The 13,856-nt window shown below is 54.3% G+C and overlaps 1 protein-coding gene across 1 annotated transcript in view; it reads left to right on the plus strand.

The window, feature by feature from the left end:
* The window catches only part of BANF2 (BANF family member 2), a 43,264-nt gene extending 31,240 nt beyond the window's left edge, over positions 1 to 12,024 (plus strand). Inside the window, exon 3 of the mRNA XM_027118377.1 lies at positions 11,945 to 12,024. Within this exon, the coding sequence (XP_026974178.1) occupies positions 11,945 to 12,024 (80 nt within the window). The remainder of the gene's footprint in view (positions 1 to 11,944) is intronic.
* Positions 12,025 to 13,856: the final 1,832 nt, after the last annotated feature.

A 13,856-nucleotide genomic window follows, 5' to 3' on the forward strand; every position in this document is an offset into this window, starting at 1 on the left:
ACCCCAGTAGCAAACGCCCAGCAGTTTCTCAAGCCTTGTTCACGCTCCACCCCAAGCTGCCCGCTGCAGTGGGGGACAGGGGGCACAGGCGTCCCCAGCTCACCCACCTGGCACCTTTGGGCAGAGTTGGTGGTCGCCGCATCCATGCCTCCCAGCATGGAGTGTGGAGCATAGCAAGCCTCCTCCACCCCTAAAAAACATATCTGGAAACCCAGCCACATATGTGTTTCCTGTAGGGAGCAGTCAAAATTGGCCAACCACCTAGTCAGCAGTCTAACTGGAAATGAGCCACCTTTAGTACTTCACTAGGTGGGCATATCACCAGGACTATTTGCGGTGGGAACATAAATCCAATTCCAACTGGGTTGAACAGCAACACAACAAATTCACTGGATTAGGCACCTGAGAGTTCTTGGGGTTTGGCTTCAGGAATAGCAGGCTCCAGGTGCTCAAAAATATCTTAGGCTCAGAATCCTCAACACAGCACTCCAGACGAAACTACTCATCATCCTTTTCCAATACACCACCTCACCCCAGAACCTGCCCGCTTCCCCAGTACTGCTCAGCAGACGTGTGTTGACATGGACTAGGTATCTCCCATGGGCTACCCCTGCACTGGGCACATTTGAATAATCAGGTTTTAATGAAGGCCATCTGCTGCTGTTCCCCTTCCCTCTGCCTAAGCTCTGAGAAGTGTTGAGAGCAATCTGTTTCCAGAGTGCATCCACAGACATTTAAGATGGAAGGTCCATGTTCTTGAGGCCATCCCAAGACAGAGACCCTACAGCAGTGGCCCAAATTCACCACCCCAAAATGTGTCTCTCTGGTATATTATTTTTAGCTGGTTATTTTCTAAGAAACAGCAGGCATAGGAAAAACTGAAAACCAAGTAGGAGTTACCCTTTTGTAAGAAACAAAAATCTCCATTTGTAAGGGTATCTCCCTAACTGTACCAGGCGTAGGAGGATGACCAAACGTCTAGAAACTCTTATCAATGGAGGAGACACTGACTTAAATCCACGTAACGCCCATACCCCTGTTCACTGCGCCTCTCCTGGGAACCTCTCCGAACTGACTCGCCCCACCTTCAACATCCTCTTTTGCCTTTAGCTGAGGATGGTATTCAAGGTGAGCGCTTTGGCCATTTTGGTGAGTTACTCAGTTTTCCCAAGTCTCTCTCATGTATACACATCATTAAACTTTTTTTTTTTTTTTTGGCAGTACGCGGGCCTCTCACTGTTGTGGCCTCTCCCGCTGTGGAGCACAGGCTCCAGACGCACAGGCTCAGCGGCCATGGCTCACGGGCCCAGCCACTCCGCGGCATGTGGGATCTTCCCGGACCGGGGCACGAACCCATGTCCCCTGCATCGGCAGGCGGACTCTCAACCACTGCGCCACCAGGGAAGCCCCGTCATTAAACTTTTGCTTGATTTTTCTCCTGTTAATTTGTCTCAAGTTAATTTGATTCGTAGTCCAGCCAGAATGACCTAGAAGGGTAGAGGAAAAGTCCCAGTCGGTAGCATTTGCCAACTTCCATGTTGTAAATCCTCCCACTGTAGCCGATTTCAAGCTTCCAGCCTGATGTTGCTGAAAACAGAGTTGGGAAAAGAGGCACACGATCCGCCCTCCAGAGCTGACGAGAGCGGCTCCAGCACCCCAGTCTCGGAGTACATCATGCTTCCCATGCGATTCTAGAAACATATCAGATTTTTCTCTGAGGCTAAGATTCACCAACAGTCACTCAAGAACACTTGCTTACAATCCAGGACAGACACCTAAGTTCTCTTCTGCAACTTAGAGCTACTTCCAAAACGGCAGCTAATGCTACTTTAGGTTCTAGAATGAAACACGCAGGGAGAGGCCTTAGCTGACCGTCTGTCTGCAGAGCCTCCTCTGGCACTGGGTCCTTCAGTCACTGGGCTCTGCTCTCGTCTGGGATGGTCACATTTAATTCCCTAGTTCACTGACAAAAGTAATACCTTTGTAAATTTTCCCACAAAATGTCACTATGGAAAATGCGCAAAAATCGTACATGAGCATCGTGACCCAACTTGAATTGTGATGAATTTGTGACCGATCTTGTTGCATCTCCCCCGACCCATTCTCCACCTCCTGTGTTACTTTGAAACAAATCCCAAACAACCTATCATTTCACCTAAAAGAGTTCAGTCAAAAGCAATACCGTTTTAACCTGGAAAACTCATTTAAAAGGGGGTGTAAGTAACTGAGAGGTCTAAATTGTCAGCCTTCACTTAGTGGAATTTTTAACTAGGTCAAAGGTGAAGAATGATGCAGGGATGGTGGCGCCCAGAGCATCATTTCCCCAGCGGGGAGGTGGGGGAGGGGAGGCCTCAGAGGGGGCTGCTATTGGTGGGCTGTGAACCTCCACCTGTACACAGCCAGTCCCCCTCATGCCCGCACGGCTCTCAAGGCCATTCTTGTTACTACCCTGCATCAGATTCTCGCGCAAAAGGGTATTTGAGTTCAATTCAAAGAATGCTCCAATTTTTTTCCATTCCCCTAAGTTTCAAGTGTATAGATCTGGATGAGATGGATTCATTAGGATTTTTTATCTGTGGGTGGAGCCAGGCAGAAGCACCGGCTGCTGCTCTGAGCTCTCCGGCTCTGCAGACCCCTCGTGCTGTTGGGAGGCCTCCCCTCCTGGACACCTGGGAGGCAGCCCCTTGGAGGGAGGGCAGCCGGGTCTCGCCCTCCCCTCAGCGATCTGGAGTCCGCACGCTGCTTGTTCTGATTGGCTCTTGTTGCATTTAGAAAATGTGGGGGTCATTTGCAGACACTAATCAATTAGGAGGTTTTGCGTAAAAATCCCTTGGGGACCACCCAGCAGCTTCTCTACCCAGCCTCCAGCAGTGAAGGTGGGGCCTCACTTCCTCCCAAGGAGTCTTCAACCAGTGACAGGATGTTGGAATAAAGCCCCAGCATCCTTGCCCTGGGGTGGGCAACTCTGAAGTATGGTCCAGGCAGCCCCAGCACTGCCTATTTACACTCTGCCCACCTCCTTCCCATCCTACTCCTTCCCACTCCCCTATTTGTGCTTCCAGGAATCTCCTCCAAATCCTCAAATCCTCTGCTGGCAGGCAGTACCGTCTGCATCTGGGAGATTTCATCCCAACCCTCAGCCCAGTCTTCCCAGTGACGGCTTCTGGGCCCGGCTGGGCAGATTCCTGCGGAGCCGGCTGTGACCCATCCTTGCGCAAGAGGCGCCGCACAGACCTCCAAAAGGCCTCTGCATGTGGGAAAATATTGGGCCAACAGCCTGTCATTTCAGAGAAGCTCGAGTACAGCCTTCCCCAGCTCTGCAAGTCCAGCCTCTCTGTACACTCGCTTTAAAGGCCCTGCAAGCAGCTGTTTACTCTCCAGCCTGGGCAGCACTGAAGGGCTCACTCTAAATATATCTGACAAACTCACAACCCTCCGCGGCCCAGATGTGTGTTTGTCAGTCACCCCTGAGCCTGTGGTCAAGTGGCGCCTAGAATGCCGCCGGGCAGAGGCTGCGGTTCAAAGCTCTGCACCCTCCTCTGCGCCCACCCTCCCTGGGAGGAATTTCTCGGGGAAGAAAAATGGCAGGATGTTGAGATTCATTGTGAGGCTGGCTCCAAGGGCTTTGTAGAGTTTAACAAGAGGCCTGGCACTTAAAATATGCACCAATAGGGCTTCCCTGGTGGCGCAGTGGTTGAGAGTCCTCCTGCCGATGCAGCGGACACAGGTTCGTGCCCCGGTCCGGGAAGATCCCACATGCCGCGGAGTGGCTGGGCCCGTGAGCTATGGCCGCTGAGCCTGCACGTCCGGAGCCTGTGCTCCGCAACGGGAGAGGCCACAACAGTGAGAGGCCGCGTACCGCAAAAAAAAAAAAAAAAAAAAAAAAGAAATATGTACCAATAAATATTTGTTAAATAAATTCTAAAGCCATATGGGTGGCTTTCTCTCTCTCTCTCCCTCAGCCCGAAGTCCACACATGATGTCATTGCTTGTAACAGGTAACAACTAAAACCGACCTTTGCATCCAGGGAGTGGGAGGATTAATTCCTATGCTCTCTCCACCTAATGGAATATTCGATGCCTTGTCATGGGGAGAATGTCAAGCTCTGAGCTGGAAGTACCTCCACGATGCCGAACTGTTAAGTAGAAGCGGAGCAGGCCAAAGACTGCTTGTGAGAAACGGGAAAAAATGCTCTTCCCTGCGTGAAACACCTCTGGAAAGATAAACACTGAAATCAGCGGGTGCTGGTGGGGAGAAGTGGAATACAGCGGGTCGAGGTGAGAAAGAAACTTCACTTTGTATATTTTATAATGTATATATTATAAAACATACACACACACACACACACATATATATTAAAGCAACAGCACTAAAAACAAAAAGAAGGCTGTTTTCTAGTCTGAATACACTAAGCACGGCGTGTGTCCCAAGATGGGTTTCAGGATCCCGGATCTGCCCGCCCAGCACTGACTCAGAGCAAACAGTCCCCAGTCTGTCTTGATACGGCCAGTGTGGCCCGTGTGTGGCCCCCTCGGAATCAGACCTGCCACCTTCGCCTCCTCCAGGCAGAAACAACAACCAGAAGAAAGGGTTCTAACAAGGACAAGGCAGACGCTGCTTTATTCATTCTGGACAGATTTGCTGAGCACCTGCCGGGTGCCAGGCAGTGTCCCAGGCTCTGGAGACACAGCAGAACAAGACATAAAAACCCCTGCCCTCCCAGGGCTGGCACTCTAGCCAGGAAGGAGGGGGGACAGATGACGGAGAAGTTAAATAGTGACAGAGGCAGTGTGGTAACTAGTGGCGAGGGCTAAGCGGGGGGAACATCAGGAAAGTGGACCAGAAGTGGGGGGTTGCTATTTTAGGGGGGTGGGGGAGTCCCCACTGAGAGGCCAAGGCCTGAGAAGGTGGGGGCTGGACTCTGAGACACGGGCTGGGGGAAGCCAGTGGGACCAGCGGGTGCAAAGACTCCACAGAGCTCCACAGGGGACCAAGCCCCTTCCCCATTTGGGTAAGGGTCTGTGTGCCCTGGAGCTCCTGGAACGCCCGGGAGACCTGGCTCCATCCCCACTGCTTTGTACAGGGGTGGGGGCGGGGAGAAGGAGAGGGAGAGGGAGAGGTGGGGCCCAATTTGGAGAAAACAGGCCCCAGTGCCCAAAACAAAAATAAATATTCTAAGGATACTTCTCCTAAATCTTCCTCTACACAGACTTTCCCAGCATGGGTTCTTCAGACCACTTGTCCTGCAAAACGATCCCCTGAGAGTAAGAGGGCCTAGGGGTCCCTTGGAGATTCACAGGGTAAGAAAACCTGTCTCACTTTGTCCAACTGGGGGAGCATCTGGGCTCACCAGACAGGCAAGCACCCTGGTATCGGGGCGACCACCCATCTGTGGGAGCACATGCAGCGTAAGGGAGTCCCACCTCCTGCTGCCCCAAAACCTTCCCTTTCGGGATGGGGATGAAGGGAGGTGGAAGAGGACTTCCTGAAAGTGCAGCCTGGAGGCCCTGCTGGTGGGGCGGCGCCCATGTTGCTGCATGTGAGCACCCGTGCATGCGCGGGGACAGTCAGGCAGCACTGTTCACGGTGGCCCCAGACTGGAACCAGCCCAGCCCCCCATCAGCAGGATGCATGGAAGATGCACGTGTGTTCACAGGATGGAACACGACACAGCAAGAAAAAGAATCAACTACACGACACACAGCAACAGGGACGAACGTCAGACGTCTCACTGAGCAAAGGAAGCACGTCCTGTACTATTCCATTTACGTGAAGGTCAAGGATGGCGACAGACAGGTCAGAGTGTGGCTAATGTGGGGGTGACTGACTTGAAGGGGGAGTGAGGGATGCTGCTGGGAGCCAGGGCTGCCCCGCCTCTCGATCTGGGCCGTACAGCCGGGCACACCTGGAATGTCTGCCCACTTACAATTCCTGCATTTCACCCTCTATGAGTTATATGCAGATAAAGAAGTAAACAAAGTGAAAAGTAAAAACATAAAAATAAGGGCTGGAAAAGGGGGAAGAGGTAGCCTAGAGCTATCCACTTTTCTAGTCCTATTAGGGATTCCCTGGGTGCAAAACTCCAGACACAGCCAAGAAAGAACCTCTACATGCGCCACTTGCTAGAGCAGAAGGACCAGCTCCTGTCTGAAAGCCAGGTGCCAGAGTGGTGCCTGGAAGATAGTAGCTGCTCAATAAATATACAGCAGATAAAGGAATAGATTCCAGGCCCGTTCTAGGAGCTGGCCTCACAGTGAGCACATGGACACTGCTCTTTGGGAGGAGATCACAAGATGATTTTAGACACTAAGTGCATTGAAGAAAATGAGAGGGGCTGTGTGTCGGCGGGGACGGGCTGTTGTGTGGGGGTCAGGAAGCCCCTCTGCACTGAGACCTGAAGGATGAAAACATGCCAGCTTTGGGCAGGTGAGGAGCTGTGTCCCTGACAGAGGGGATGGCCAACACACACACACACACACACACACACACACACACACACACACAACAAGCCTCGCTTACTCCAGGGTAAGGCAAATAAAACAAATAATGAGTGACAGCACGGAATAAACGGTAGAGCACATGGTTAGGAGTCCAGCTTTGCCACTAACTTCCCGTGTGACCCTGATGGTCATTCCTCTCTGGGCCTCCGTCCTTCTTGCTGTGAAACGAGGGACTTGGCTGGAATGGGGAGTGGTGTTTGCTAGCGCCGCTCACACCCGCCTGTGACAACAGACCATGCATATCTCCCCCACCCACCCCGGCTCCATGGGCAGTGATGTCACATGGGTGGGATGAAATGGGCCATCGAGGGACCATGTACACCATGGATGCTGGCAAACTGCTGCAAATCAGGCTTTTTTTTTGAGAGCTGGTTGTTAAATATTTACCAGCACACACTGGACTAGATGGGTGTTTCTTACACTTCTGCTAAAGTCTCCTGGTGCAGAGGAGAGCTTGTCATACCCCAGAGGCCTGGGAGCTCAGCATCTTAGGAGAGCTTTCCTTAAAATCTCCTCTTGTCATTTTTAAGTTCACAATTTTACATTCTATGCCTTAATGTAGCTCTGCTTCTTGTTTCCTCACACGCTCGAAAGTATAAAATGTTATTTTCCTAACCTCGGGGAGACACTTTTCTCTATTCCTTCCAAACCCCAGGCCCCGGACTTGAACTTGGGCCCTGGAGGGCTGGGGGGCTAGCGAGCCAGCCCTGTCAGCCCACTGGCGAGTGCACGCGCGGCCTGCGACTCAGGACACAGGCTGGCAGGGTCCGCCCTGGACGGTGGCCCGGGTTGGCCGGCAGACGCCCGCACCTCTCGTGAAGGAGCAGCTGCCCTGCTCCTTGCAGGTGGCCCCACAGACGCTGCCAGCACCACGGGCATTTCCCCGCGGACGGAAAGGAACGAGGACTCCCTTTTCCTCCCCTGACCCTCTGCAAGTGTGTGGGCTCAGCTTCTCAGGCTGCGGCTGGGCCAGGAGATCTGGTTTCTGCGTCCCAGACCCGAGGCTGCCGCCGGCTTCCTGGCTGACCTTGGACAGATGGCTGTGTTTTGTCTGTGACTCTTTTTCCACCGTCAGCTGCCCTTAGCTCACTGCTAGGGACACTGGGGGCGTATCAGCAGCGGCCTCGAGAAGAAGACAATAGTTCCACACACAGAGCTGGGCACGTGAACTGAGGGTCCGTATCACAGAGAGAGGGGCCCAGACCCCCTCCAGGGATGCAGCCCCTGGGGTGCTAGAACGTTCATCATGGAAAATTCCAGAAAAACTGTTCCAAAGCAATGCCATCCCCCAAAGGGTACCAGAGACCTCCATGGAGGGGGGCAGAGTGCAGTAGGAAGTGGGGGGGACACAGTGAAGGCACCCTGTCCTCCCTCCTTCTCTAAGCTTCTCAGAGCCACCGCCTCCCGCCTGCGTTCTCCTCCCCCTACCCCGGACCTCGGGAACCCCTGCCCCCACTCCGCCTAACTGGTGCCCAGGAGGTCACCTCGTCATTGCAGATCCAAGGGCCACTCCCCAGAACGCAGCTCACCACCCTCATCCCGCCGCTTGGACAACCTTGACCTGTTTCACTTAAACGCTCTACCCACTGGGGTAGCCAAGGCAGAGCCCGGGACCGGAACTGGGGGCAGGTAGTTCACGCGGGAGGAGGCCCAGGAGGCAGAAGGGAGATGGTGGGGACAAGGAAAGAGCACGTGTTCTCGGGCACCTGGGGCTCCACTCCCCCTTGCTCCCCTCTGAACAACGTGCAGCATGTGCCCTGGGGTGACCGCTGCAAAGGACAAAAGCTGGGGCGTGAGCTGTGCCCCCACTGTCACTTCTCCAGGGCAGGAGGACGGAGAGCCGCAGCGTGTGCTTGCGGGGGGAACCCACCTGCGTGCATGGGAAGCGTCCACGCCGCAGCCACGGTCAGTGGTGGACCAAGGGATGACTCGGGGGACACCAGGGTGTCCCCTGGCCTTGGCCTCCCTGACAGCTCGCCCCCTGTGGCCCTCCTCCTGCCCTGCGACACGCCTCTCCACCTGTTTCCAGGGCCTCTGAGCCCCGCCCCTCACAGGCTCCCCGACCCACCCTGCTCCCCGCGGACTCCCGCCCTCTTGACTGTCCATCCAATGCCCTCGGCTTGTTTCCTTGGCTGCACTAAGCACATTGTGTGAACACTCTTCTGTTTGAGCTTCTTCCTCCCCCAAGAAACTTCTTAAAAGCTGGGACAGGCCTTCCTCTGGTGGCCTGTTACCTAACACAGTGCTGGGCACACAGCAGGAGCAGCTCCAGGCAGCATCGACTGAGGGCACCAGGCAGCGTGTGCAGAAAGCTGGGCAGGTCTGTAGCTCAAGGCGCTCGCTGACACATCTAGCATTTTGACGGGGCCTCAGCTGAGGCCGTCAACCAGAGCGTCCACAGGGAGCCCCTCTAGCATGGTGGTCTCGGGGCAGCTGGACTTGCCATACAGAGGCTCAGAGGTCCAGCCAACCAGGAGGAGGCTGCGGGAAGTCACAGAGCATCCCTTCCGTCACACTCCACGGGTAGAAGCAGACACGAGCCCACGCAGATTCAGGGAGAAGGACATAGACCCCGCCCCTTCATGGGAGGAATGTCAGAGTTTGTGGTCATGTTTTTAAACCTCTCCCGTTCTGTGTGGTGGGGAAGCAATACAGGAATAGGGAATTGCGGCTAAAATAAAATAAATAAGAAATTCTATGTTGAATGGCGGCTCCATTCAACATGACTAATCCCAGGAACCTATGACCATCACCTTATTTGGCAAAAAAAAATCTTTGCAGAGGAAATTAACTTAAGGCTCTTAACACGAGATCATCCTGGATTAACCGGGTGGGTCCTAAATCCAACGGCAGGTGACCCCATAAGAGTGAGGCAGAGGGAGATTAGACAGAAGAGGACGACACACAGGAAGGGCCACACAAGGATGAGGCAAGGATGGAGTCATGCAGCCACCAGTCAAGGAGCGCAGGGAGCTGCCCAAAGCCGTATGAAGCAGGGGGGCTTCTCCCCAGAGCCTCCAGAGGGAGCGAGGCCCGGCAACACCTTGGTTTTGGGCTTCTAGTCTGAGCATCTGTGAGATGATAAACTTCCGATTTTTAAAAATTATATTTTATTCAAGTATAGTTGATTTACAGTGTTGTGTAAATTTCTGCTGTTCAACAAAGTGACTCAGTTATACATATATATGGTCTCTGTCATATTGTTTTCCATTATGGTTTATCCCAGGATATTGAATATTGTTCCCTGTGCTCTACAGCAGGACCTTGTTGTTTATCCATCTTATATATAATAGTTTGCATCTGCTAATCCCAAACTACTAATCCTTCCCTTCCCCACTCCCTCTCCCCGTTTGCAACCACAAGCCTGTTTTCTCTGGCTGTGAGTCTGTTTTGTAGATAAGTTCATTTGTGTCATTTTTAGATTCCACATGTAAGTGATATCATATGGTATTTGTCTTTCTCTGCCTGACTTACTTCACTTAGTATGATAATCTCTAGGCCCATCCATGTTGCTGCAAATAGCATTATTTCATTCTTTTTCATGGCTGAGTAGTATTCCATTGTGTGTGTGTGTGTGTGTGTGTGTGTGTGTGTGTGTGTGTATTTATTTATTTATTTATCTCACATCTCCTTCATCCATTCATCTGTTGATGGACAGTTAGGCTGCTTCCATGTCTTGGCTATTGTGAATAGTGCTGCTGAGAACACAGGGGTGCAGGTATCTTTTTGAATCAGAGCTTTGTCTGGATCTATGCCCAGCAGTGGGATTGCTGGATCATACGGCAACTCTATTTTTAAGCTTCCAATGTTTGAAGTCACTGGTTTGTGGTAGTTTGTCATGGCAGCCCCAGGAGACTAATACAAACTGAAACATAATAATGTAACAGGATTTTTTTAAAGGGACTCTTTCCATCTTCGTTTTGACTGAGGCCCAAAAGCCAAGGCCGACCAAATAGGTGGTAAGATGCCAGCACAGCAAGGGGCCCCGGACCAGATGCACAGACACCAGGTGCACGATCCTCTGTCTCCCAACCACCGCAAGGTCACGAAGGGCTGAATCTCAAGAGGCCAGAAGGGCGGAGAGTCCTCTGAAGAAAGTGGCCGGTGTGGGGGAGGCCTGCCCCCCTGGGAATGAGTGGGGATGCAGCCGCCTCGCCTCATGCCTGGGAATCTGAAGGCAGGAGGCTGTGGCCATTGGCCCACCGTGAGGGTGAGAGAGGCTGGGACCAGAGCCACTTCAGCTCCCGTCGGGACCCAGCCCTTCCCTGGCCTTCACCTCTCCCCTCTGGACTTTCCACGTGGAAGCTCCGGGAACAGCCAGGTGAGTGGTGAGGAGGGTGGGAGCTCAGGTCTGAGAAATAGCGAAAGAGCTGCCCCTACCCGCTCGCCCACTGCTGGCAGTGCCCACCTGAGCTGGGCGGGACCGCCACATGCAGAGTTTGGGTGATTACACTGCACTGGGCATATCAGGTGTTAAAATGAGTCAATTCTTCCATCTGAAAAGGGGCCAGAGGACATTTTGTCACCTAAGACTGAGCAGATGAGCAGACACCAGCTAGAGGTTTCTTCCTGGGGCCCCACAGGGCACATGGGAATGGTCCCAGGGCCAAGAACAAGGCGTGGGGACCACGACGGCTCCAGTTACGGGGACGGGAATATTGACAGCTCCCGGGCACGTCACACCACACCTGGCTGGCATGCTCCCTGGCTGGGGTACTAGCATCTACCTGTGTGTTCTCTCTTTTTTAAATTTTTTTTTTAATTGAGGCAAAATTCACATAACACAAAATTAACCATTTTAAAGCAAACAATTCAGGAGCATTTAGTATTTTCACAATGTTGTGTAACCACCACCTCTGATTCCAAAACATTTTCATCACCCCAAATAGAAACCCCGTACCCATTAAGCATTTGTCCCCTATTCACCCTGCCCCCAGCCCCTGGATGTTTCATATAAACGGAATCATACGCTGAGTGACCTTCTGTGTATGGGATCCAGATAAGCCACCTGCGCCAAGTCCAAGCTCAGCTCCGCTTTCGAGGAACCCAGCAAAGGCTCCCATCACCATCCACAGCAGGGGCCTCGGTTCAGGCACTCCCCGCCCAGGCCACCACCCCGCTGACACGATATCCGACCTGGAGGCCAGGAGGGGCCTCTTACCTCTGCTCCGAGCACATCACAAGAAAAAGCAAACCACCCAGTTCATCCTGATGTTGCCAAAACCCAAGACAAGAATTCCACCTCAAGGCGCTTCCTTTCCCAAGAACACACGGGCAGCTGGGCTTCCGTGAAATCACAGTCTCCAGTTCCGGACACCCAAGGCTTTCTGCCACCCCCCCCCCCCCACCACCCGGCACCTTCCCTGTGCACAGACATCACTGGAGGAGGAACCCGGGCTGCACTCTGCCTGCTCCAGGGTTCCGTTTACTCACGTTTGTCCAGATGTGCATGACTCAGACCAAGGGACTGCCCTGTACTCCGCCTCCAGAAACCCCGAGGGTCCCGACAGCCGGGACATGTGAGCGGCTACAGCCTAAAACCCCCGCAGGCCCCAGCTGGCTGTCGGCCCCGCCCCTCCCTCTGCCTCCTCCCCCACAGGATCCTGACTGCCTCCCAGCCCTGCCCCCACCCGCTTTCCAGGTCCCCAAGCTGCAAGGGTCCAGGGCAGTGTGATTGTGTCACGTCTGGCTTCGCGGTTTGGGGTCTTCCAGGCATTTACTGGGCCCACCGCCCATCCCGGGGCCAGGCTGATAGAGGGCCCGGGCCTGAGGGTGCTGACCTCACAAAAGTGGTCACTCCCCACTTCTTTAAGGAACCTGTCCTGGTCTCCTTTTCCTACCCACCCCATCCCTTCTCGCCTCCACTTGCAAGGGAACACACCCCCGCAAGCCCTCCCTTTACCTGCTGTCACCCCTGCTAGACACCAGCTCTCCATCCCCGGTGACCACCTAACACCGGCGGGGCTCAGCGAATGTCTGTTGACTGAATTGCACACGCGCCATACACACAACACACACGCAAGCTTACACACACATGCACGCACACAGCACAACACACACGGCCCACATCACACACAGCAGCCCTCTGTCTCGGCTACATGGTGGAAGCGCCTGAGTTGCTTAACAAGGCACTGAAGCCGGGTCATCCCCGGGGATCCTGATTCGGTGGGTCTGGGCTGGCTGGGCTTTCCGAATCCCCCAGGTGAGCCCAGTGTGCGGCCCCAGTGGTTCTCAAGCATCAGGATCACCTGGCAGACTTGTTAGAGCACAGGCTTCTGGGCCCCCGGCAGGCCTGCAGTGGGGCCCTAGGACCTGCACTTCTCACGGCAGGGGCAGGGGGTGGGGGACCCTCAGGACACGGAGTAAGTGTCTTCTCGGGGCAGAGCTGGGAGCAAAGGGGCAGGGACCAGGGACATGGAGGGGCCTGGGGAGGCGAGGGGCCGGTGGAAGGCAGAGGACAGGGGAGGGGGCTGGCGGGGCAGTAAGCGCAGACCCCACGGGATTTGAGAAGACAGATTAGAGGAGGCGGCCGACTTTGCTGCCATGAGGCAGTGAGTGAGCCCAGGTGTCCTCCGCCCTCGCTCCCGGGTGTCCCTGGGGCCTGGAGTGGGCTGAGTCAGCCACCAGCATCTTCCCCAGACAAGGCACAGCCTCCCCGCCGACCTCCCCGCCGGCCTCCCTGCCTCCTCTCTGCCCCACCACCATCCCTTCTCCACTTGGCAGCTCCAGGGATTGTCCCATAAATGTCAGCCAGACTGTGTCACTCCCCTTGCTTAAAATCCTCCCAAGAGGTCCCCCAGGACACCTGAACTAAGTTCAAACCCTACGTCCATTGGCCATGCCCTTCTGCAGAGGCCTCGAGACCTCCGCACAACTGAGGGGGCCCCAGATGTGGGCTCTGAAGCCACCGCCACTCGTGCAGAGTCACTGCCTCCCGAGGGCTGCCCCCAGCCCATTCCTGGGGCACATGGGGCCCTCTTGCGGGCCATGTTAGCACCAGGGCTCGCTGAAGGCCTTGCTGAACCTTCCGGAGATGCACGGCATCTAGGACACACCCACCCTGCCTTCCCTCTCTTGGGGTTGGACTTACATAAACCCTGGGGAACTTCAGCCTTTGCCTTCATTAACTGATCTTAATATAAGGGGATCCCCTAGTTATAATGCTACACAGGAGCAAAAGGACACCAGTTCTGTGACCCTGCTAAGTACTCCTTTCCACCCACGGAGAGACCCGCTGTCTGAGGGCAGCTTCCCCTGTGCCAAAGATGTGGGACAAGTGATTTAATAGGGAAGCATTCCCAGGGAAAACTGGCCAGGCGCGAGGAGTAGGACGGGGAAGGGGAGGAACTGGCAGG

This window comes from Aethalodelphis obliquidens, unplaced genomic scaffold, assembly GCF_003676395.1.
Source record: "Aethalodelphis obliquidens isolate GAN/ISIS:26980383/991018 unplaced genomic scaffold, ASM367639v1 scaffold18, whole genome shotgun sequence".
Taxonomy (NCBI): Eukaryota; Metazoa; Chordata; class Mammalia; order Artiodactyla; family Delphinidae; genus Aethalodelphis; species Aethalodelphis obliquidens.